This window comes from Nothobranchius furzeri, chromosome 15 (assembly GCF_043380555.1).
Source record: "Nothobranchius furzeri strain GRZ-AD chromosome 15, NfurGRZ-RIMD1, whole genome shotgun sequence".
NCBI classification, from domain to species: domain Eukaryota; kingdom Metazoa; phylum Chordata; class Actinopteri; order Cyprinodontiformes; family Nothobranchiidae; genus Nothobranchius; species Nothobranchius furzeri.
This window is the reverse complement of record NC_091755.1, coordinates 45,748,864-45,773,455: the sequence shown is the minus strand read 5'-3', so window position 1 is coordinate 45,773,455 and position 24,592 is coordinate 45,748,864. Positions and strand designations below refer to the sequence as shown.

General features: G+C 46.9%; 1 protein-coding gene across 1 annotated transcript; it reads left to right on the top strand.

The window, feature by feature from the left end:
* The first annotated feature begins 300 nt into the window (after positions 1-300).
* LOC129164697 (galactose-specific lectin nattectin-like) lies at positions 301-2,457 on the top strand. The gene is made up of 7 exons (XM_054745587.2): positions 301-431; positions 554-601; positions 1,333-1,354; positions 1,464-1,543; positions 1,701-1,835; positions 1,977-2,088; positions 2,289-2,457. Exons 2-7 carry the CDS (start codon positions 554-556, stop codon positions 2,354-2,356), a joined length of 465 nt encoding a protein of 154 aa, XP_054601562.1. The 5' UTR covers positions 301-431; the 3' UTR covers positions 2,357-2,457.
* Positions 2,458-24,592: the final 22,135 nt, after the last annotated feature.

Below are 24,592 nucleotides of genomic sequence, written 5' to 3'. Positions count from 1 at the left end.
ATGACATCACGCGTTGGCCTGACTGGTGGGAGCTTTTTAAGTCCAGAAGTTGGTAAAATTAAGTGAAATTTGAAAGAATATTTTAACTGTCTGACCTAAACCTTATCTTAGAAAACCTCAGCATCGTGCTCCATCAGCACCAACCTGCTGGGCTGGAGACACAAAGAGAGGGAGAGAGATGGTGAAGTCAGATACGTGAAGCAGCTTCAGGTGTGGTCGTTGCTGCTGACCCACACTGACCAGTCCCAGTACTAGCTGGGTTAGGGTTGGGTGTGTTTGCCCCGTGGTCTTCATGTTTATCTAATCAGCTGTCCTCAGTGACTGACAGGTCCACCAGCTGGAGCAACGGTATATAAACTCTGTGTTTAGTCCAGGAAGGCATCCTTCACCCAGAGACTGCTGCTGCTGCTGCTTGGATTCATCACAACAAGGTAAAACCTGACCTCTCTTCATCAGCTGTTACTGCTAGTGATGACATCCACGTCAGAGTTTTTAGGAAAGTCTTTTAATGTGGATTTTCCTCCTGAACACTAAAATGACACATTCTACCCAGATGGCGTCAGGTCTGCTCTTCCTGCTGCTCCTCGGGATCGGAGGAAATGTGAGTCAGCAGAAGTTCTTCTGTAGTTAAATAATCAGCATGAATGTGACTTTGGTGGATTTATTTTCTCATGATGACCTGATGAGAAACTAACCAATGAAACGTGTTTAAAACCAACGAAGCAGAAGCTTCGTTCATGTTTTACAGACGATCCTCCTCTTCACTGAAGGTCAGGCTCGCTGACAGGAAGGACAAACCGGTCTGTTGTCCCGGCTCAGGGCAGGAGCGCTTTTATTACAGAAAAGTTGTTATTCAGTGCAGCAGGATCAGAAACTAATACCAGCATTCCTGCACTAACCTGCAGCTAAACTGACTGATTATGGATCCATGCTGTCGTTCAATTTTTAAAACATAGATACGCGCAGATAAACGGAGAAGGAAGTGACGCCACCATCAGCGTCAGCCTGAGGAAGTCTGCAGCCGCAGACGAAACGTAGCGAAAAAACAGGTAACGAAACTGTTTCTGTGTTTTAAAAATTGAACGACAGCATGGAATTAAAACCACGACACAGCAAGAACACACCTAAGATGACTGATTATGGTTTGGTGGTAAAACAAGACAAAGGGCCAATTAGATCAACTAAAACTGGCTCTCATTCATCAATTCTGACCGGATTCCCTTTCATTGTGCTGATTACCTCCTTTTTTCTACATGTGTGGTTCGGATGGTTTAGCTGAATTATTTTTCTACTGGATCCAGTTTTTCACTCTTTGTGTTTTCGCTCCCACAGATTTATTGTGAAGCACAATCAGGTAAGTAACTGAGTAGATGCTTTCTCCTTTCTAAGCAGCAGATGAATGCATCATGATTTACTGTCATTGGCCGTCCATGAAAATGTTAACATTAATCCTGTTTGTGTAGATTGTCCTCTTGACTGGACTGAGTATGACAACAATTGTTACCAATATGAGGATCAGGAAAAGACTTGGGCCGACGCTGAGGTACAGCTGATTTTCTCTTTAAAAGCTCTAAGCTCCTCATTTCAAACGAAGGTCCAGCAGAGCAGTCTGCCTCGGCTGGGACTATCCAGCCTTCAGAGATGATTGTTGGACTCCTGGATCAGCTGATGTGATGATGTCGTGTCTTACTTTCCCTCAGGCATTCTGCAATCAAGAAGGTGGAGATCTGACCTCCATCCAAAACACAGATCAGTACAACTTCATCAGGGATCTGATCGTCAAAGGAGCAGGATTCAACCAAAAGTCTTGGGTTGGAGGCACCAATCTAGACACGGTGAGTTCAGTCACGGTTGTGACGTTCTGATGGTACAGGACTTGCTGCTGATCCTGGTAAATCTGAGTTCACACTGAGCATGAATGAGTGAATGATGACCACCAAGAAGTAAACTTGACTCTGAGTCACTTCTTCTGTCAGGGCGGTGAGTGGGTGTGGGCCGATGGAACACCGTTTACCTTTACCAACTGGGGTCCAGGTGAACCCAACAACCAGGGAGGAAACGAGCACTGCATGGACATCAACCTGCGCGGTACGAGATCACTGCTTACTACACCGCTGCCTCGTTAGTCAGGACTAGCATAGATCAGCTGTTGAGGTCAGAGCTGAAAACAGGAAATGATCATTTGTATAGCTGATGGTCACATGACCCCACGTTGGTAACAGTTTAGATATTTCTTCATGTATCGAGAAGAAAAGCTCAGATTTCTGACTCTGTTCTTTCTTTTTCAGAGCAAGATTATGTCAACGACGAGGAATGCACCCAAGAGCTCTCCTTTGTCTGTATAAAAGCCATTTAAGGGTGTCCTTGTTGTCCCACTCCTCTGAAACTATGATGTCACCTCTAGTAGGACGTCAAGCCTCGATGACATCACTTCAAATAAAAGCATGTCTCTCTGCAGTCGCACGCCTGTTTTTATTGGCTGGATCATTTATAGTGGTAACTAAAGCGATTCAGAACACGAGCCACCGCCCCAGGATTATGGCATCAGATGGATCTGATAGACTTCTGCCCAGATTCTGACATACCTCTAATCACTTCAGTAGGTTTGTGAATGGTGCCCTCACACAGAAAAGGGCTTAAACCTACGCAGGCTAACGTTAGCTCTTCTCCTGGTCATAAAGCTAAAGGTCCAGGAATGTGGCGTTCTCCCATTAATCCGTACAATCACTTGCTCCAAACACATCTATCACCATCTTCTGGGCTGAGAAAAGAACAACAGTGGCAGTGAACATGATGATATGATAATAATATAAACGACATGCTGACCGATGGGAATACCTACACAAAACTAACAAAAGATCCCACGGAGGAGGTTGCTGGAACCCCACTGTGGCCCCTCGTGGATAGCATAGGTCAAAAGCTCCTCTTAAAAGCCGGAGAAAAAAACTTGTTTCTGACCCCTGGCTTAATGACAACACTCGAGCTCTTCGGCGCCAGTGTGGATCTCATGAACGCAAATGGAAAAAGGACAATTTAGAAATGTCCTTACAAACTTTGAAAGATTCTCTATTTTTGCATCAGAAAGCGGTGAGAACAGCCAGAAATAACTTTTTTAGTAATATAATCACAACACATCTGGGTGATCAACATAAACTATTTAGTACCATTAATTCGGTTGTCTCTTTAAAAGATGCAACTACACCCTCAGCACCAATGACGTCCCTTTGCACCGATTTTATGAACTCTTTTCAGCTTAAAATTCAGAATATTAGGTCAAGCATCTTGCCATTGGGTCAGCCCACCACTGAGGAACCAGTCTGTCCGTCAATTTTCGAATTTTACACTGATCTTCATGATCTGGAGGAGCTGGTCAGGTCCATGAAACCCTCTGGTTCTCCAGAGGACCCCCTCCCACCAAAACTACTAGTTGGGGCTCTTCCTGTGCTGGCGCCATTTATTCTGGAAATGGTCAACAACAGCATTTCGACTGGAGTGTTTCCAACCATCTTTGAGAATGCAGTTGTACATCCGTTACTGAAAAAACCTGGCCTGGATCACACTGATTTTTCTAATTATCGTCCGATTTCCAAACTCTCATTTTTATCCAAGATTATTGAGAAAGTAGTTCACACTCAACTTTCCAGTTACTTAGGAGATCATAGCCTCCTCAGTCACTTTCAGTCTGGCTTTAGACCTCACCACAGCACAGAAACTGCACATCTTTGTGTATTAAATGATATCCTGGTGGCAACTGATTCTGGTTCCCATGTCCTTCTGTTACTCCTGGACCTCTCTGCTGCCTTCGACACAGTGGACCATGACATCCTACTTAGGAGGTTGGAGATGAGGTTGGGGGTAACAGGGATCCCACTTCATTGGTTCAGATCATATTTGTCAGATAGACAATTTAGTGTTCACATTGACAGTTTTTCCTCTCCATCTACTCCACTTTGCTGGGGTGTGCCTCAGGGTTCGATTCTAGGGCCACTCCTATTCTCGACATTAAATCTTATCTCAAACGCTGACTAAGGATAAGCGTAAATACAGTAAGATTGTTATTCACGCTGGCGGTAACGACACCCGGTTACGCCAATCAGAGGTCACTAAAATTAATGTTGCTTCGGTGTGTAAGTTTGCCAAAACAATGTCAGACTCCGTAATTTTCTCTGACCCCCTACCCGATCAGACCAGTGACAACATGTTTAGCCGCATGCTGTCCTTCAACCGCTGGTTGTCTAGGTGGTGTCCTGAAAACAACGTGGGCTACATTGATAACTGGAAAACTTTTTGGGGAAAACCTGGTCTGATGCGGAGAGACGGCATCCATCCCTCTTTGGATGGTGCAGCTCTTCTTTCTAGGAATATGGCCAGTTTTATTAGTCCTCCATGACTACCCAGGGTCCAGACCAGGAAGCAGAGTCGTAGTTTAACATACCCCTCTGCAGCTTCTGTACTGTTACCCACCCACTACCCCATAGAGACAGTGTCCTGCCCACGGCCAAAATCACACAGATTAAATATCAGGCTTAATAAAGCAAATCATGGAAATCTCGTAAATATTAGAGCAAATTCAACTGAGCAGAAAACTAGAAAAATTAAATGTGGGTTGTTGAACATTAGATCCATTTTTTCTAAGACTTTGTTAGTTAATGAGTTGATTTGTGATAATCAGATCTCTTTGCTCTCTCTCACAGAATCCTGGCTGCAGCAAGAGGACTATGTTAGCTTAAACGAGTCGACTCCTTCAAATTATTTAAATCATCATATTGCTCGAAGTACAGGGTGAGGAGGAGGAGTAGCAACCATTTTTCAATTGGATTTATTAATCAGTCCCTTACAGATTAATAGCTACAGTTCGTTTGAACATCTTATTCTTAGTTTTCCTAATCCAGATTGCAAAACTGTAAAACCACTCTTGTTTGTAGTTATATATATCGTCCACCAGGCCCTTACTCTGAGTTTTTGGATCAGATCTCTGATTTTTTATCTGATTTGGTGCTAAATACTGATAAGGTCATTGTAGTGGGGGATTTTAATATTCATGTGGGCATTAAAAATGATAGCCTCAATGTAGCCTTTAGTAATATCTTAGACTCAATTGGTTTTACTCAAAGAATACATAGCTCAACCCACTCCTGCCATCATACATTAGACCTTGTGCTGGCTTATGGCATAGAGTGTGAGGAAATAACGATCTTTCCACATAATCCAGTCCTCTCTGACCACTTTCTGATAACCTTTGAGTTTTTTATAACTGAGTTATCGAGACATGAAAGTAAATTTCACTATAGTCGGTCTCTAGCTGACAATGCAGTTGCATATTTTCAATCAACTGTTCCATCTTTACTGTCCTCAGCATCTCAGAGGCATGTAGCAGAGGGCAATATTTTCAGTTTTAGCCCCTCACAAATTGATGCCTTAGTTCATCATGTTAATTCCTCTTTACATGTGATATTAGATGATGTTGCCCCTTTAAAAAAGAAGGTAATTAGGGACAGGAAGTTGGCTCCCTGGTTTATGACCCGCACTTGTATAGCGCCTCTCAGAGTAAGGACTCCAAAGCGCTTTACACTACAGTGTATCATTCATCCATTCACACACACATTCATACACTGGTGGGGATGAGAGGCGAGGCTGCCGAGCACAGGCGCCACCGGACCCTCCGACCACCACCAGCAGGCAAGGTGGGTTAAGTGCCTTGCCCAAGGACACAACAGCAGAATTCTCTGTCATTTACGAGCCTTAAAACAAAACTCTAGGAAATTGGAGAGAACATGGCGCTCTACGCACCATGAGGAGGCCTACCTATCCTGGAAAAATAGTCTTGTGCTTTATAAAAATAAGCTTCGACAAACTAGAACTGCTTATTTCTCAGCACTAATTGAGGAGAATAAGCATAATCCTAAATTTCTTTTCAGTACAGTTGCTAAACTTACACAGAATCATAGCTCTGAGCCATCTATTCCCTTAGCCCTCAGCAGCAATGACTTCATGGGATTTTTTTTACAAGTAAAATTAATTCTATTAGAAACAAAATCTTTAGCATCCTCCCTAATGCGATTTCTTCTTCCGCCGTAAGTGAGGCAGCATCAGAGGTGACTGTGGAACCTCATCTGTGCTTGAACAGTTTTGATCCAGTTGAGCTTTCAGAGTTATCAAAAATATTAGCTTCATCTAAACCTTCAACTTGCATTTTGGATCCAATCCCAACCAAATTATTTAAAGAAGCATTTCTTTTGGTTACTGCCCCCATTCTATATATAATCAATCTATCCTTAGTAAATGGGTATGTACCACAAGATTTTAAGGTTGCTGTAATCAAACCTTCACTTAAGAAACCTTCTCTGGATGCAGATGACCCAATGAATTATAGACCAATATCTAACCTTCCATTTTTATCCTGGAGAAGTCCTGGAGAAAATAGTGGCCATCCAAGTATGTGAGCATTTAAACACTAATGATCTGTTTGAGGAATTTCAGTCTGGTTTTAGAGAGTATCACAGCACTGAAACTGCATTAGTGAGAGTTACAAATGATATTCTCATGGCCTCAGATAAGAATCTTGTGTCTGTTCTAGTCTTGTTAGATCTCAGTGCTGCCTTTGACACAGTTGATCACAATGTTCTTTTAGAAAGACTTGAACATGTTGTAGGGATCAAAGGAACAGCGTTAGGCTGGTTTAAATCCTACCTGTCTGACAGATTTCATTTTGTAAATATACATGACAAATCGTCTTCATACTCCAGGGTTACTTGTGGAGTACCACAGGGTTCAGTGCTTGGACCAATTCTATTTACTATATATATGCTCCCTATTGGTAAAATCATTAGACAGCATGGGATAAACTTCCACTGTTATGCTGACGATACTCAGTTATATTTATCTATTAACCCTGATGAACCTAATCGGTTGGGTAGATTACAGGCTTGTTTTGAGGACATAAAAAATTGGATGACTCTAAACTTTTTGCTTTTAAATCAAGACAAAACAGAAGTTCTCATCTTTGGACCAGAAATCCAGAAAAGGAAATTGCTTAGCCAATCACCTGACCTGAATGGCATTACATTAATCTCCGAGAACAAAGTAAGGAACCTTGGTGTTATCTTTGACCAGGACATGTTATTCAAATCCCAGGTTAAACAGGTTTGTAGGATTTCCTTTTTCCATCTTCGGAATATTGCTAAGATTAGAAGCATCCTTTCCATGAGTGATGCTGAAAAACTAGTTCATGCATTTATTACATCAAGACTGGATTACTGTAATTCATTACTCTCAGGAAGTCCACAGAATGTAGTTAAAAGTCTTCAGCTTGTCCAAAATGCTGCAGCTAGAGTTCTGATGAGAATTAAAAAGAGAGATCATATCTCTCCTGTCTTAACTTCCCTACATTGTGTCACGAACTCCTCCAGCTGACTGCATTCCATTCATTCCTGCCACCAACGTGGTGACTGACGTCATCACGCCGACACTACTTAAGGAAGTGCCGGCGTTTCATTCATTGCTCAGTCATCATTCTCACCAGACTTTGTATCAAGTCTCCAGGCTTACCAGCCCTCTAAACCCTCAAGCTGCACCTACAGGAGATAACCACGCCGGTTATCTTCGTCTCTCCACGTCTGGGCAACAGAACTCTCAGTCACGCTTCAGATCTGCCAACGAACCTGACAGGATGACTGAGCCCAAAGTTGACCCAGCGGAGTTCGCGCGTCTGCGTGCCGAAGTGGCTCAACAGCGCGCAACCTTGGATCAGCATACGGCAGAAATGAACCAGCTCCGTGCCATAGCTGATCGCCAAGCCACCAAGATCGAGTCACTCACCGAGCTAGTACTCCAGCTGACCACCGCTCTGCAACGTCAGACCGCAGCTGTTCCTGACAGGATGGAACCACGCCTCAGCCTTCCAGAGAAGTGGGGCGGAACCAGGGGATCCCCGGAGGGCATGTTGGCGACCATGGCCATGACTTTCGAGTGCCAACCGGCACGTTACCCCACATCCTGCTTTCGTGTCGCCCTGCTGACCTCACTGCTGACAGGTCGAGCAGGTGAATGGGCGGCGGCTCTTTACAATCAGAAATCTCCTGCCTGCAATGACTGAGACTTTTGTAAAGGAGATGAAAAAGACTTTTGTGCACCTCAGCAGCGAGGTCTCGGACGAGACGCGGCTGCTTCAGCTTCGCCAGGGCTCCCAGACGGCGGCTCAGTACACCTCTCGCTTCCGGACGACAGCAGCTCAGTTGAGGTGGGATGACGCCGCCCTAAAGGCTGTTTACCTGGAGGGACTGTCACCGAGAATCCGGGAGGGCATGATCGGGCACGAGGTCCCAACCTCCCTGGACCTGGTAGTGGATCTGGCTCTCCAACTGGACCGCTGCATCCTGAACCGGCCGAGCACCATGTCAGCCCCCATACACACCAGGACGTCACCCCGCCGGCCGGCTCACCAACTGATGGAGGAGTCGATGCAGCTGGGACATCTTCCCCCTGAGGAACGGGCACGGCGCTACCAGGAGGGAAGATGCGCTTACTGTGGGGATTTGGGTCACCACCGTGGCACGTGCCCAAAACGACCGGGAAAAGGTCCCTCCGGGTCAGAGTAGGAGCTGTCCCGCCCGGAGTCTCCACCTTTCCGGCTCCACACCGAACCACTCTCCCGGTCTCCCTCCACCTGGACCAAGGCCCGACCAGACTGGAGGCACTTTTAGACACTGGGGCTGCGGAGTGTTTTATCGATCACGGACTGGTTACTCGGCTCAAGATACCCCTCACCGCCCTCGACCGACCCATTCCCGTGACCTCTGTGGACGGCCGGCCCATCATGCCGTACCCTCTAGCCCACCGAACTCAGGGTCTCCACATGACTATTGACCAACACCGGGAGACCCTCCACTTCCTGGTCATCCAGGCTCCGGCTACGCCACTCATCCTGGGTCATTCCTGGTTCTGCCGCCATGAGCCTCAGATCTCCTGGTCCACCAGTAAAGTCCTGGCGTGGGGCACGGGTTGCCATAACCACCGGGACTCCCCTGCACCTCGAACTGGAGCAGCCACTCCCACAGACGTAGACCTGACGCTCATCCCTCCTCAATACCACGACCTCGCTCAGGTCTTCGCTAAAGAACCCACTACCAGGTTACCTCCTCACCGACCCTACGACCTGGAGATCAGGCTCCAGCCCGGCACCACCCCCCCCCCTCGGGGTCGCCTGTTCTCCCTCTCTCCGGCGGAAACCCGGGCTATGGACAATTATCTAACTGATGCCCTGCAGAAGGGATTCATCTGACCCTCAACATCCCCCAGGGCCACAGGGTTTTTCTTTGTAAAGAAGAAGGAGGGGGATCTCCGGCCCTGCATAGACTATCGAGGGTTAAATAAGATAACGATCAGGGACCGTCACCCTCTCCCTCTCATGGGCACCGCTCTGGACGCCATCACACAAGCCGCAGTGTTTACTAAACTGGATCTGCGCAGCGCCTATAACCTCATCCGTATTAAGGAAGGTGAGGAGTGGAAGACCGCTTTTATCACGCCCACTGGCCACTATGAATATTTGGTGATGCCTTTTGGACTCTGCAACAGCCCCGCCGTCTTCCAGCGGTTCATTACAGATGTGCTGAGAGACATGTTGGGTCGCTGGGTCTTTGTCTATCTAGATGACATCCTCATCTACTCCCGCACGGCCGAAGAGCACATCCGTCATGTTCGAGCTGTTCTGTCCCGCCTCCTGGACCATGGACTTTACTGCAAACTGGAGAAGAGTGCGTTTCACCAGGAGTCCACCTCCTTCCTGGGTTTTACCATCTCCTCCCAGGGCCTGAAGATGGACCCCCAGAAGGTTCAGGCCGTAGCTCAGTGGCCTCTACCCACGACCCTGAAGCAGCTGCAAAGCTTCCTGGGTTTCTCGAACTTTTACCGGAGGTTTATACGCAACTTCAGTTCCCTCGCAGCACCACTGACCTCACTCACCAAAACCACCAATCAGCCTCGCCCTTTTCGCCTTACTCCAGAGGCTGTCCGTGCTTTCCATGAGCTGGTCGGACGCTTCACTAAGGAACCCATCCTCCTCCACCCGGACCAGACCCGGCCCTTCGTCGTGGAGGTGGACGCCTCAGATGTGAGAGCGGGGGCCGTTCTCTCGCAACGGGGTCCAGACTCTAAGCTCCACCCATGTGCCTACCTCTCCCGGAAGTTTTCCCCCACACAGCAGAACTACGGGGTCGGCGACAGAGAGCTGCTGGCAATAAAATGGGCGCTGGAGGAATGGAGGCAGTGGCTCCTGGGGACCACCGATCCCTTTCTGATCTGGACCGACCACCAGAATCTCATTCATCTACAGACTGCCCGCCAGCTCAACCCTCGTCAGGCTCGGTGGGCCCTCTTTTTCAAGCCGTACCACTTCCATATCGCCTACCGGCCCGGCTCCAAGGACCTCAAGGCGGACGCTCTCTCTCTGCGTTTCGCACCAGATGCCGGCCCCCCGGAGCCTCGGACCATTCTACCGACTCAACGCTTCCTGGCCTCCCTCCAATGGCCGTTGGAGCAGTCCATACGGGCAGCACTTCCTGGCGATCCAGCGCCGCCGGAGACCCCATCGAACCGTCTCTACGTTCCCGCCTCCTGCCGGCAAGAGGCGCTCACGTGGGGGCATTGTTCGCGGCTCGCGGGACATCAAGGACAAGCCCGTACCCTCCAGTTCCTCCGTCGGGCTCTCTGGTGGCCGTCCATGAGGAGGGACGTCCGCGAGTTCACAGCTGCATGTGATGTGTGTGCTCGCTCCAAGTCCTCCAACCGACCCGGCGCTGGAGAGTTGCAGCCTCTCCCTGTGCCCAAGCGGCCGTGGTCACACATCGGGCTGGTCTTTGTCACGGGACTGCCGGCGGTCGACCACCTGGACACTATATTGACTATCACGGACCGTTTCTCCAAGGCCGTGCACTTAGTGGCCCTGGCCGGCCTCCCCACAGCCAAGAGGACGGCCAAACTGCCCCTGGAACAGGTGGTGCGGCTCCATGGTTTCCCTCAGGACGTGGTTTCCGACCGAGGACCCCAGTTCATCTCACGATTCTGGAAAGCGTTCTGTCGCCTGGTCGGTGCTTCCACCAGTCTGTCCTCTGGATACCATCCGCAGACAAACGGTCAGACAGAGAGAGCTAACCAGCAGCTTGGACGCTACCTGCGCTGCTTCGCTTCGTCCCAGCCGACCACCTGGCCCCGCTTTCTCCTGTGGGCGGAGCTGTCACACAACCTCCAGACCTCCTCTGCCACGAGTCTGTCTCCCTTCGAGACCTGTTACGGTTATCAGCCTCCTCTGTTTGATCATCAGGTGCTCGAAGTGGAGGTCCCTGCTGCCCAGACGCTGGTCCGCCGCTGTCGGCTCGCCTGGATCCGGGCCCATGCGGCCATCACCCGGGCCAACACGGAGTATGCCCGTCAGCATTGCCGCCGCCACCGGCCTGGCCCCGTCTTCCGGTCTGGCGACCAGGTGTGGCTCTCCTCTGCTAACCTGAGGATGCCGGTTGGCTCCCGGAAGCTCACTCCTCGCTTCCTGGGTCCGTTCCCTGTCCTCAAGGTCATCAATCCAGTCACCTGCCGTCTGCGCCTCCCAGCTACTCTCCGGATCCACCCGGTCTTTCATGTCTCCCAGCTTAAGCCGGTGATCTCCTCTCCACCCTCCACCGGTCCGGGTGCCTCCGCCCCGCGGTGTTGAGGCGGATCGCACCTACACGGTCCGCAGGATTCTGGACGCTCGCCGCCGGGGACGAGGTTGGCAGTACCTCGTGGACTGGGAGGGGTACGGGCCTGGGGAACGCTCTTGGGAGCCCACGAGCTCGTTTGTCGACCCTACCCTGCTAACTGAGTTCTGGGCCCGCTGTCCTGGGACTTCGGGAGCCGTCCCTAGAGGGGGGGGTCCTGTCACGAACTCCTCCAGCTGACTGCATTCCATTCATTCCTGCCACCAACGTGGCGACTGACGTCATCACGCCGACACTACTTAAGGAAGTGCCGGCGTTTCATTCATTGCTCAGTCATCGTTCTCACCAAACTTTGTATCGAGTCTCCAGGCTTACCAGCCCTCTAAACCCTCAAGCTACACCTACAGGAGATAACCACGCCGGTTATCTCCGTCTCTCCGCATCTGGGCAACAGAACTCTCAGTCACGCTTCAGATCTGCCAATGAACCTGACACATTGTCTACCTGTTAAATTCAGAATAGATTTTAAGATCCTTCTTCTCACATATAAAGCTCTTAATAATCAAGGTCCATCATACATCAGTGATCTGATTGTTCCATACGTTCCTAACCGAGCACTTCGCTCTCAGACTGCAGGTCTACTGGTGGTTCCCAGAATATCTAAAATTAGGATGGGAGGCAGATCTTTTAGTTATCAGGCTCCTCTCCTGTGGAACCAGCTCCCAGCTTTAGTCCGTGAGGCAGACACTTTGTCTACATTTAAGAATAGGCTTAAAACATTTTTATTTGATAAGGCCTATGGTTAAAATCTGATGTTAGCCTAAATCTGGACAAGTGGGGGAGTAGAGGGAGGTGGAGTGTACAGTCGGTAAAGATGGCTCTCCCTTGCCCTGCCTCCAACATGCCTCCATCTAAAAAGGCTAGGTTATCCAGAGTTATCTCTGTAGTTATGCTGCTATAGAGCTCCGGGAGTTGACGTCACTTCTCCCGGCATGCAACAGTTCAAATCGAAATGGCGCCTTATTGGCAGGCAGAAGCCGGCAGCTGGACTATTTGTTGCTGTGAGAAAACTCAATCAAACGGGAAATATGGTAGATTCCTGTTGTACCCCAGGATGCAGAACAGACGCGGACGACATAAGGAATGAACCATCTACAGGATTCCCCAAGATCCGGAGCGCCGCAAACGTTGGATCATTGTAATAAAACGCACTAGTGACCGGGCTAAAATGAAGCTGTGGGATCCTGAGAGTAAAGGTTTTCACTTATGCAGCGACCGCTTCATATCAGGAACTTAAACCAACGTTTCCTCAACTGTGTGTGGTATTTATTTTAAATGCTTTTATTACGATTCTTAGTGGGCTTCCTAAACGTATTTTGGCGTGGCTTTTTCTGTCTTATTACTCATAGCAACAAGTAAACGTCACGTAAAACGTTGCCTCGTGATTTCTGCGTGCTGCCATTTACGTGTCTTATGATCACAGCAATTAACCGGCTAAGCTGTATTTCATTTTTAAGCAATGGTTGATCAATTGTCAGATCACACATAAAAAGCACTTTGGATGCTATTATCTGTCTCACCGAGACAGCTCTCAGACAGATCCTGAGACGTTCCTGCCTGACATATTTATTTTATTCACGGAAAACAATCAAACTAGTGATTTCTCTTGGTGTTCAGTTTATACATTCAAACAGCACAGCACTCTATTTAAACTACTTACATGTAAATCTATGTTATTTGTCCATCCATCCATCCATTTTCATCCGCGTATCCGGAGTCGGGTTGCGGGAGCAGTAGCGTCGAGAGTCCCAGACTTCCCTCTCCCCAGCCGCCTGAGCCAGCTCCTCCGGGGGAATCCCAAGGGGTTCCCCGGCCAGGTCCAGTAAGAAGTCCGCTCCGACAGCTTCTGGCGTTTTCAAAAAGTATCCCAGGGGCACGGTAAGGGTTGTAGATGTTTAGTTTATTTAATGTCTGACTATATAAAATGATTTCTTCGGTTTTAAAGTGTGAAGTAAACTCAGACGAAGTAAAATCCAAGCTGATCCTGTATTTACTAAGAAATCACAATGTAACCATAGAAACACTGCTCGGTGTGTGTGTGTGTGTGTGTGTGTGTGTGTGTGTGTGTGTGTGTGTGTGTGTGTGTGTGTGTGTGTGTGTGTGTGTGTGTGTGTGTGTGTGTGTGTGTGTGTGTGTGTGTGTGTGTGTGTGTGTGTGTGTGTGTCTTTAAGTGGACAAATGCACATGTTTATGTTAACAGCATTTTCACAGATTAGTAACAAACGTGTTGTTTCGTTTTTGTTTTTTGTTACTTTTGATTCATCTCATCAACGAAGGATCAATATAAACGATAAACCAGCGATTCGCTTTGATTTGTTTATTTTTGTGATGCATTAAATTAAAACACTTTTGCCAGTTTGTCTCCCAGAAGTGATGTCATCAGGGCGGGACATCGTCACGGTGGACAAGGACAGAGTTACAGGTCTTTGGCGCAGACAAAAGCCAGGCTCCTGGAGCATTTGTCATCGTTGACGTAATCCTTTCCTGTAGAGAAAAAACACCTAAGATGAATAAAACAGTAACACCAGAATGGACTTCACATCTCAGAAGACCTAAGCAGACACGACGACGTGACATGAACAAGGTTTCTGTACCATTCAGGTTCATGTCCATGCAGTGCTCGTTTCCACCGCTGTTGTTCGGCTCTCCTCGACCCCAGCCAGTGAAGTCAAACGGATACCCGTCGCTCCAGAACCACACATGGTTCTGTGGATGAGAGATTTCAGAGGGTGGTTAATACCTTTCTATAGAGCAGAAAAGGTTTGTTGAGAGATCTTCACACGTCGTGTCTTCACACTCATATCTGGTTCCATCTGGATCTCCATCAGACGATTGTGATCAGACCCTCAAGTGTTTACATTAGATCTCTCTAATTCCAGCCTCCGGTGTTGCAGAGCTGTTATTGTTCACAAAGTTGAACAGGAAGTGAACATTTAGGTCGCTTTGACAAACACCAGACAAGGAAGTTATCCATCCATTTTCATCCGCTTATCCGGAGTCGGGTCGCGGGAGCAGTAGCTTAAGTCGAGAGGCCCAGACTTCCCTCTCCCCAGCCACTTGGGCCAGCTCCTCCCGGGGAATCCCAATGCATTCCCTGGCCAGGTGAGAGACATAGTTCCTCCACCGTGTCCTGGCTCTACCTTTAGGTCTCCTCCCGGTTGGACGTGCCCGGAAAACCTCACCAGGGAGGCGTCCAGGAGGCATCCTGACCAGATGCTCGAGCCACCTCAACTGGCTCCTCTCCATGTGGAGGAGCAGCAGATCTACTCCGAGCCCCTCCCGGATGACCGAGCTTCTCACCCTATCTCTAAGGGAGATGTTATTTACAAAAAAAGTCCCACGTGGATAAAAACCAGTTCACTGTTACATGCTCAGCACCAATCGTCTCTGCCCAGCAGCAACATTCATACATTTGTGATAATTAACAGAATTATTTAATATTGGTAATAAACTTTTTATTTAGTCAACACTCCCACCTTGACTGCATCGTAGCCTCCGAGCCAGGACACTGTGTTGGACCCTGTGGTTGTGTAGATCAGGTCCCTGATGAACTGGTACACGTTTGTGGTCCGCAGCGACGCCAGATTTCCGTCCAATGAGTTACAATATTTCTGAGAGAAAAGGCGGAACGCCGGCAACATTATCAGATGAAATAACTATTAGGTGTAAATTATAAAGACCGATTTTTCTGTCCAGCAATCTGAAAAGGCTGGAACCAACTAACACGTGTGTGTGTGTGTGTGTGTGTGTGTGTGTGTGTGTGTGTGTGTGTGTGTGTGTGTGTGTGTGTGTGTGTGTGTGTGTGTGTGTGTGTGTGTGTGTGTGTGTGTGTGTGTGTGTGTGTGTGTGTGTGTGTGTGTGTGTGTGTGTGTTGGATATTGAGGAAACGATGGAGACCACCACATGACTCTTTTTAGCAGCACACATCAGCGCAACATGATGTGATGATGTCATCTAAATACTAATTAGCGTGTGACATCATCTGGTAACGTTCTGGGTCAACTTCTGCTGCTGTCTGTTGGAGGCAAGGCTGAGTTAGAGCGTCTGCTGTACCTCAGCATCGGCCCAGGTCTTCCTGCTGCTCACAAACACGTAGCAGCGACCGCCGTACCACGTCCATCCGAAGGGGCAGCTCTTACAGACGGTACCTGGAAACGGGTGGAGGTTATGTGGTCAGACTGAAGAGCCGTTCAGGAGAAAGAACAGTTCTAGTAAAACTGATGGGAAATAACAACAACAATCATCTGAGAATAAACCCATGCCTTCCACAGACTGTTGATGTTTTCTTAACCTTCATTTATGTGAGTTTATTTTCAGAGTTCCACAAATTCTGGAATCAAAAATTTAAATAAATTTCATAAAAAATATCAAAAATCTAATTTTATGTGTCTGATGAGCATTTCAATCAATTAATCAATCAATCAATTTTATTTATAAAGCACCTTCCACAATGTTATCAGAAGCCCAAGGCACTCAATGCGTATCATACAAGTAAATGTGTGTGTGTGTGTGTGTGCGTGTGTGTGTGTGTGTGTGTGTGTGTGTGTGTGTGTGTGTGTGTGTGTGTGTGTGTGTGTGTGTGTGTGTGTGTGTGTGTGTGTGTGTGTGTCCAGTGCATGGACATTTATATATACATACTGCCCCGAAGAGCCTTGTAAACAAAAATCAGGATCTTAAATTTAGCTCGATACTGCAGCGGGAGCCAGTGCAGCACAGCTAGCATGGACCCAGACCCGCATGCAGAGCATTACGGTCGTCCAGGACAGGATTTGTTTGTATAAATTAAACAAAACTCAGAATTGAAAGATCTTTAGTTGTTGGTTTATCCAGTAAGAAATAATGAAACAGCAACAATCTGAGCTGAGGTTTCCAGACCTCCGCTTGAATTTACTGGTTTTTAACACTCAACAGAAATCAGTGAATTAGTTAAGAAAGGTTTAAGAGTCAAATATAAGGTTCAATGAGAGAAGTACAAACCTTCCATCTCATAATGCATCCCCTGTTGATGTAAAAACAAAGAAAAGTCAGAAAACTGATGCAGTCTCAACCTGTTAGTGACCGGTGGATGGTGGAGTTGGTCACCATCCACTAAACTAAAACTCTTCATGTGGGCATGAAGCATGGCTTCTGGTCACTAGTGCAAAGTGCAGAACTCTTATTTATTTATTTATTTATTTATTTGTTTATTTATTTTGCCAAGTTTCTTTTCTGCTGAAGACGAATTAAAAAGGAAATCAACAAATTCTGTTTTAACATCCGATTTAGAAGGATGAAGAATTTAGACTAACTCACGTTTGCTCCCATGCCCAGCCCGAAGATGAACCAGCCCAGAAGATAACGCCATCCCATCTGTGGTTAAGTTAGAAAAAAGTCACTTCCTGTTCAGAAAAATTACATAAGACAAAATCCTGCAGCGTCCAACTTCTTCATACTGTACCACATCATTACTGCAGGTGTGAGGAGCGGATCACGCAGCAGAAATCTGTTTACCTTTGTGTTGGAAAGGAGAAGTCGGGTAGGATTGTTGTGGTGATGAAGCCCAGCTGGATGAAGGATTCCTTCTTAAAGCAGTCACTGAGTTTTTATACCTTTGTTTTGCTTGGTGGGCGGGGCATGATGACAGCTGATCAGATAAACAACAACAGGAGTGTGTTTTTAGATCTTGATGTTCTTTTGCTTGCTTCTCAGAATCTTGTTTAACGTTCTCGCTACCTGTTGTTTCTCTTCAGAAGCACGTTCCCTCCAGGACCACAGGACCAGGATGTTCTCAGCCACTCAGAACAAAGACAGCTGTACCTGTGCAGGTGTGTCACTGGGGGGGGGGGGGGGGGGCACTGGCACAGGCCCTGGGCAGCCACGGCTGCCTAGACGCTGATTCATGAAACATGTTTCACGGTGATCCCAAGATTTTTATAGGAAGCTTTTATCTGCTGACGTACTCCCCCCCTCCAACACACACACACGCACGCACACGCACGCACACACACACATACCACCACCACCACCACCCCCAGCCAGCACGGTGTCATCTGTAGAAGTCTAAAACACGTGGGTTTGGACAACAATGAGGCGTCTGAAGGCTTGACCGTTGCTCATCACAAAGCCAAAGGAGGTGATGACGTTTGGAAACGTGGACAAAAAGAGGTATCTGAGAGGACATGTCCACGTCTGAAGGTTCTGTTCACGTCTCCATGAACGCTGCTGTTCTAGCTGTTTCCTGTTATCAGAACAACGCCACTCTGATGCAGCGGCGTTCTCGTGAGTGTTGAGATGACAACCGTTACATCATCTGTGACTCAGCAGATGTCAGCTGTCCGCTCCCTGGTCCTCTCAGTAGTGAGTTCATGTGTGTAGTAGAAATATAAAACTGGTCAGTGAACAAATTCATGAATAATTATAATTAAAGCACAACAATATAATCAAGTCAGTTATTAAGAATGGAGAATCTCTATTTGTCATCGTACCGGCGTCCCGCTACAACTACATCACAGTTACTGAACTTGGCGGATGTGTTTGATCACATGTGAATAAACCACAAGATGTTGAAACTTGTGACAGACTGGAAATAATTATTGAATTTACATCAGATGTAAAATTAAGCACATAAAAAAGAAACAATTGCAGCATTTTTGAGAATGAAACCACCTGAAAAGAGTAAACTTAGCATCACACAAGGGTGATGTGGTGCAGAAAACAGGAGTGCGTTAAAAGGGCTCCTGTGTCATGAGCATCCCTGACCCTCCAGAGGTCCAGCGTTGGTAGACGGAACAAGAGGGGGTGGTTCTGGTCCGAAGCTCCAGAGGCAAAATAAGTTTGGATAAAAGGACAAACAACTAAGTCCTTCAGGGGAACGTCTGAGTTAAAAAATGCTCATGAAACACGTGTGTGGAGTAACCAGGTAACACGTGTGTGGAGTAACCAGGTAGGTTTTAACCTGCCTGCCTCCAGAGGGTTACGGCTGAATAGTGCCTCCCAATGAGAGCTCTACCTCTCGTTACTTTATCAGTTCCTCTTTTGAAATTTATCTCGACATCAAGGCCCTATCGACGCATTTACCCCTTAAATGCCTTAATTGGGATCCAGCATGCCGGTACCGCCCCTGACCTTTTGAGTGGACGGGCCGGCCTCGTGCTCGCAGAGGCCTTACCTTCGTAGGGAACCAGAACAGACAGGTCAAAGTGGGTCCAGTTCCTCGGCGCACCTCCTACTGGTTTGGTTCTCCACCCCTACGAGCGTCCTGTATTACTGTCTCACTTCACACATTACAAAGGTGATCAACAGTACAAAGGAAAGGTCATGCAAGAGGTCTCACACACCAGAGATGTGGGTTTGAGTGAGTCCTTGTCGATTTCCTTCTTGCTTGTGGTCGCCTCTTCATCTGAAAGAGTCGAGATGCAAGCGGGACTTTCCACACCTTTTACAACCTTTAGATGCTGGAAGTTGAGCCGACAACGAAGGGAAGCCTTGGTTTGGCGTTTGTGTGCAGCACACCTGTATCTAGCTGTGGTTGGGGTTAGTGTAGATGTCCAGTTTACGTCCCCACGACGTCATTATTGGTGGAAAAAACAAGTAAAATGGGTTGAACTCATTTTTACCAGGTGTATGATAATAATCTCACCGCAGTGGTGGCACCAGGGAGGCGCTAGAGGCATCGTCATCACATCCCCAAGAAAAAGTTGTACTTTTATTTTCTGTTTCACTTTAAATTGTCTAACATGTGGTTGCGGTGATGTTTAACCTCTAATCAAAAATGACTGTATGGAAAGTAAAAAGGTAAACAAAGGACAAACAGGAAATGAACTTGACCCTTGACCTGAAGACACCCTCGTGTATGTTGTCATTGGTGACTTGGATCAGGCTTGATAACAGACACAACAAACCCATCAGAGGTCCGTTAGCATGTGATGCAGAAATGTAAGAGCAGGACGATCTGCCTTCGCAGGATCGCTCATCACGGATAATCAGCTGACGCACCGCCTGACTAATCACGTTCTAGCCTCTGAGTCAGGTCACAAAGTGGGAGGGGCTTTGACACGCCCTTGTTGATGTCATCAGTGAATGCCACGCCCACCAGGCATAGCAAAGATTTATAAACTGAGTTTCACTTGGAAGGTACGCTTCATCCAGCGGTTGCTACGGCTACTGGGATTCCTCCTCACAAGGTAAAGGCTGACGTCTTCATCCTCATGAAGACAAACAGGTTCTAAATATAGTAACAGTTCAGCTCTGAACTTTTCCCGAGATAAAATAAAAACACTTGTTTATGATGATTTACATGAAGAGTCAAACTTCCCCACAGATGGCAGCCGGTCTTCTCTTCGTATGGTTCCTCTGTGTGTTGGCCGTTGGAGCACATGTGAGTTTAGACACTTTGCTTCTTTTATGGATAAATGTAAAAATACTGATTTCACTTAGTTGGATTTACTTCATGACTTCATGTGAGAAAAAAAAGACTCCGCCCATCTCTGTGGGCAGCTGCTAGTGGCTAACGTCAGACACCAGATGAATTCTGAGCTGCCAAATTCTCCGTTCCCCTGTTAGTTCTCACCTCTGTTGTGCTTTTTCTCATCCACAGATGAATTTTCCCTCGATGCTAGGTCAGTGCTTCTCCATCAGATACAACAGACCATCTAATCATGTTCTGATACTGTAGAGGACCAAGCAGCAGCTACACGGGCCGATGTAGCAGCCCGGAGACCCAGCCGTAGACATAAATGTTTTCATGTAGCGCTGCAGAAACACGTTTCTATTCCGTAGACCCAGCTTTGCTTTTGTCGGGACTGCTGACCCCAGAAGGGTCTAACAGAAGTCCTGCTGAGTTTGTGATGTTTTGCAGATTTAAAGTGTAGTTTATGCCCTCCTGGATGGACCTGGTATGAAGGTCGCTGTTACCTGTTTGTGGACAGCGCTAAAGACTGGGCTGATGCTGAGGTAGGAGCACCTCTTCCTGATATTTTGCGTAAACACCAGAGGGACGTAAGAAGGTTTCTGTGTCCTCTCCCTTTAGAAATACTGCAATTTATTTGGTGGGAATCTGGCGTCTTACCACAGCGAAGATGACTACAATTTCATCAGGCATCTGATCTACAGGGCAGCACACTCGGACCGGCAGAGCTGGGTTGGAGGCAATGACGCCGTCCAGGTGAGAGTTTGGTGAAACCAGGACTTGTTACCTACAATCCAACATTCTTTTAAACGGTTTAAATCACATCAGCAAATAAAGAAAGGTGTTTGACTTTGCACAACAACTTCTCTCAGGACTGCACGTGGTTTTGGAGTGACGGATCAAACTTTGACTACACCAACTGGGGTCGAGGTGAACCAGACAACCGAGGTGGAAACCAGAAGTGCATGGACATCAACAAGAACGGTACTCGGCTCTAAGCGCCTCCTTTACAGATGCTTCCAGTGTGAACAACAACTAGACTTTATTCCCGGTTACGTTTATGCGCGGCAGTTTGATGGTGGCGACCCTCGTAGGTCTGAATGGAGACAACCAGACTTCTTTAGTTCGCGTCTCATCCAGCTGCCGGTTCAGCGTGTAACAGTTAGAAGTGGCAAAGCTCCTCAGGTCGGACGTGAAACATCTTCAAGGAACCAAAGAAGTCCACTTCAGACGTGGCAGAAACACTTCAAAGCAACAGATTTTACTAATGGTGACTCATTTTATTTTTACAGGAATGGATTTTGTCAACGATGTTGATTGCAGCCGGTTGAATCCTTTTGTCTGTTCCATGAAGGCCTAGCCATGACCTTCGATGTCACAACGAAGGAGGATGTCTCCTCAAGCAGGGTACCCAGCCTCAACCCCTAACTCTAACCCTAATCCGCACTTCTGTGACACAAATATGATGTCATAACATTTAAATAAAATTCACCAATAACAGCACTACCTTCTCAACAGTCTGTTTCCTGCTTCTGTACTTTTTTGGGATTTTTGGGTAAACTTCCTTTGAGTACGACTTCAAATGAAGTCCCTGTAGTTACCTAACTGTTTAGCATAACTAAAGGGGTGAGCCAGGATAAGCAATATGTCCTCCTACACACACACACACACACACACACGCAAACATACACTCAAGCATGCATGCACACACACATACACGCACACACACACACGCACACACACACACACGCAAACATACACTCAAGCATGCATGCACACACACATACACACACACACACATGCACACACACAGGCACGCGCACGCACACACACACACACATGCACACATACATACACACACACACACACACACGCAAACATACACTCAAGAATGCATGCACACAAGCACACACTCACACATACTCACATGCACACACACATGCACACACACACACACATGCATGCACACACACTCACACACTCACACATACTCACATGCACACACATGCACACACACCCACACACACATACACACACACATGCACACACACACACACACACACGCACACACACACACATGCACACACACACACACACACACGCACACACACACACATGCACACACACACACACACACACGCACACACACATACAAACACACACACACACACCTACACACACACACATGCACACACACACACACACAAGTTTGTATTTGTTGCTAGGACAGGACTGAGTCCCAACCACCAACTCAGACTTAGAGACCAAAATGTTTTTAAGGCCTACGGAAATCTTAGAGACCCCAAAAATAACTCCAGGCAGAATAAGAAGACTGAGACACAGAAAAGTGTCTTCATGGGTGTTTGTAGCACAGGCGACTCAGCACTGACCCCTACTGGTGAGAGAAGGAACAACCCAGTACTCAACAATAATCGTATGTTCTTGTTTCCAAAGTCAGAGGCAAACTTGTTTGCCAGACAAAAACCGACTTCACTCCTTTTTTTCTTACATCTTACTAATACTTTACTTTTTTGTTAATTGTGGTTGTTAAAAATTCTGATTTGGACACACAGATCATCTGCTGCTGTGGCTTTCAGACTCTGGGCCTCTCTCCCCCTGAGCCTGTGGACTCAGTGGTCTCCTTTAAACTCACCTGTTCCAGCTCTGGTGGGACCTTCATCACCCTCTCTTTATTCAGCTTGTTCTACCAATTCTGCCTTTCCCGGGATCCACCCATTTCCTATTAATTTTCAGCTTTTCTTTCCTTACTTTTTCTTAATCACATTTTTTTTCTGAATTGTATTTTTGTTCTTGTGAAGCGCCTCATGATTTTTATCTTGTGAGGCACTTTATAAAAGGTTGTTTCCTTTCTTTCTTTTACTTTCTTTTTACTAACTATTTTAATGTTTTTAAAGAAAATTGGAGTTTTTAGATCTATATCAATGCATTTACATTTGAAAAAGTTGGCAGCACATTATTTTATTTTACTTTAAAAAAGGCCTGTGGTGCCTGCAAGCACCAGGTTGGTGACCCCTGGTATGGAGCATCTGGGAAAAGGATCTTCTGGAGAAGAAAAGATCCTGGGTGTTCAGTAAGGCATCCTGACATCCTACCAGTAGAGGGCAGTATAGCCCATCTATGACTCAACATTGTAATGGATTAGTTTCAGATTTCCCATTTTCACAGTTTTTGATAAATGATGACCGAGGGACTCTGTGTGCTTTTGTGACCCTGAGGTTGGATTTGAGTCCTTCCAGAACCCGGAATGGGAAGAAGGATCTTGTTTATCCCAGCAGCAGCTGGTGAACTTGACACAAACCCTCAGCTCTACAAAGTCACAAGAGCAGACACAGACGTTTGTGGAGAACTTGCATTTAATAATATGTTATAACACGTGTCACCAAGGCTTGACATCCTGGAGGAAGTGACATCATCAGCGTGGATGTGACTTCTTGTTTCCAGGAGCAAGGACAACATGGACTCACTTATGGGTCTCTGGAGCAGATCACTGAGTTTTTTCTGCTGCAGTTTTCATCGTTGACATAATCTTGTCCTGTATGAAAAGAGCGGAATTAAAATGGTGCATTTTTAATATTCTGATCAATTTTATGTAGTCGTTCAGTCAGACTTTTACGGATAGGTCAGAAGAGCACGTACCGTTATAGTTGATCTCCATGCAGCTCTCCATGCCACCATAGTTGTTTGGTTCATTTTTGGCCCAGAAGTTGAAGACAAAATTGGACCCATCGCTCCACATCCACGCACCGTTCTGAGGGAAAAGGTTGTCAAAGGTTTACGGACTCCCTTCTCACCGAACGTTGAACTTATGTCATAATTGGTCTGAATTATTCTACGTGTGATTGTGAAACCTGAGTTTTCTCACCTTGACTGCATCACTGCCTCCAACCCAGGTCCTCGGGTTTGACCCAGACGTTTTGGTGATCAGGTCTCTGATGAAGGTGTACTCGGCTGTGCTTTGGAGGGACGCCAGATTTCCACCCAGTGAGTTGCAGTATTTCTGAGGGATGTGAGACAAGATGCAGATCAACTAAACCGTCACTGCAGATAATCTGAAGCTTAAACTTCAGTGGGTGAACTTTAATCTGAACCCAAAGGCTCTGCTACCTCTGCGTCGGCCCAGTCCTTTTCATTTTTATCAAACAGGTAACAGTGACCTCCGTACCAGGTCCAACCAGCAGGGCAGGTCTCACAGAAAGCAGCTGCAACATAACATTCCAACACGTAACACGTCAAGAGGTGATAATCTGGCATCATCTACTGTAAAAGGTTCGTTTTGATGTTGGCTGCATCGATTTTAAATAAAATAAGTTTAAAGAAGCAGAATTTTTTCTTGACACAGTTTATTACCTGGCTCAGATGGTTTATTTAGTCCAGTACAGCATCTTTTATCTTGTGTACTCTTTGTTTTTATCAAATCAAGAATAATAAAGTCCAT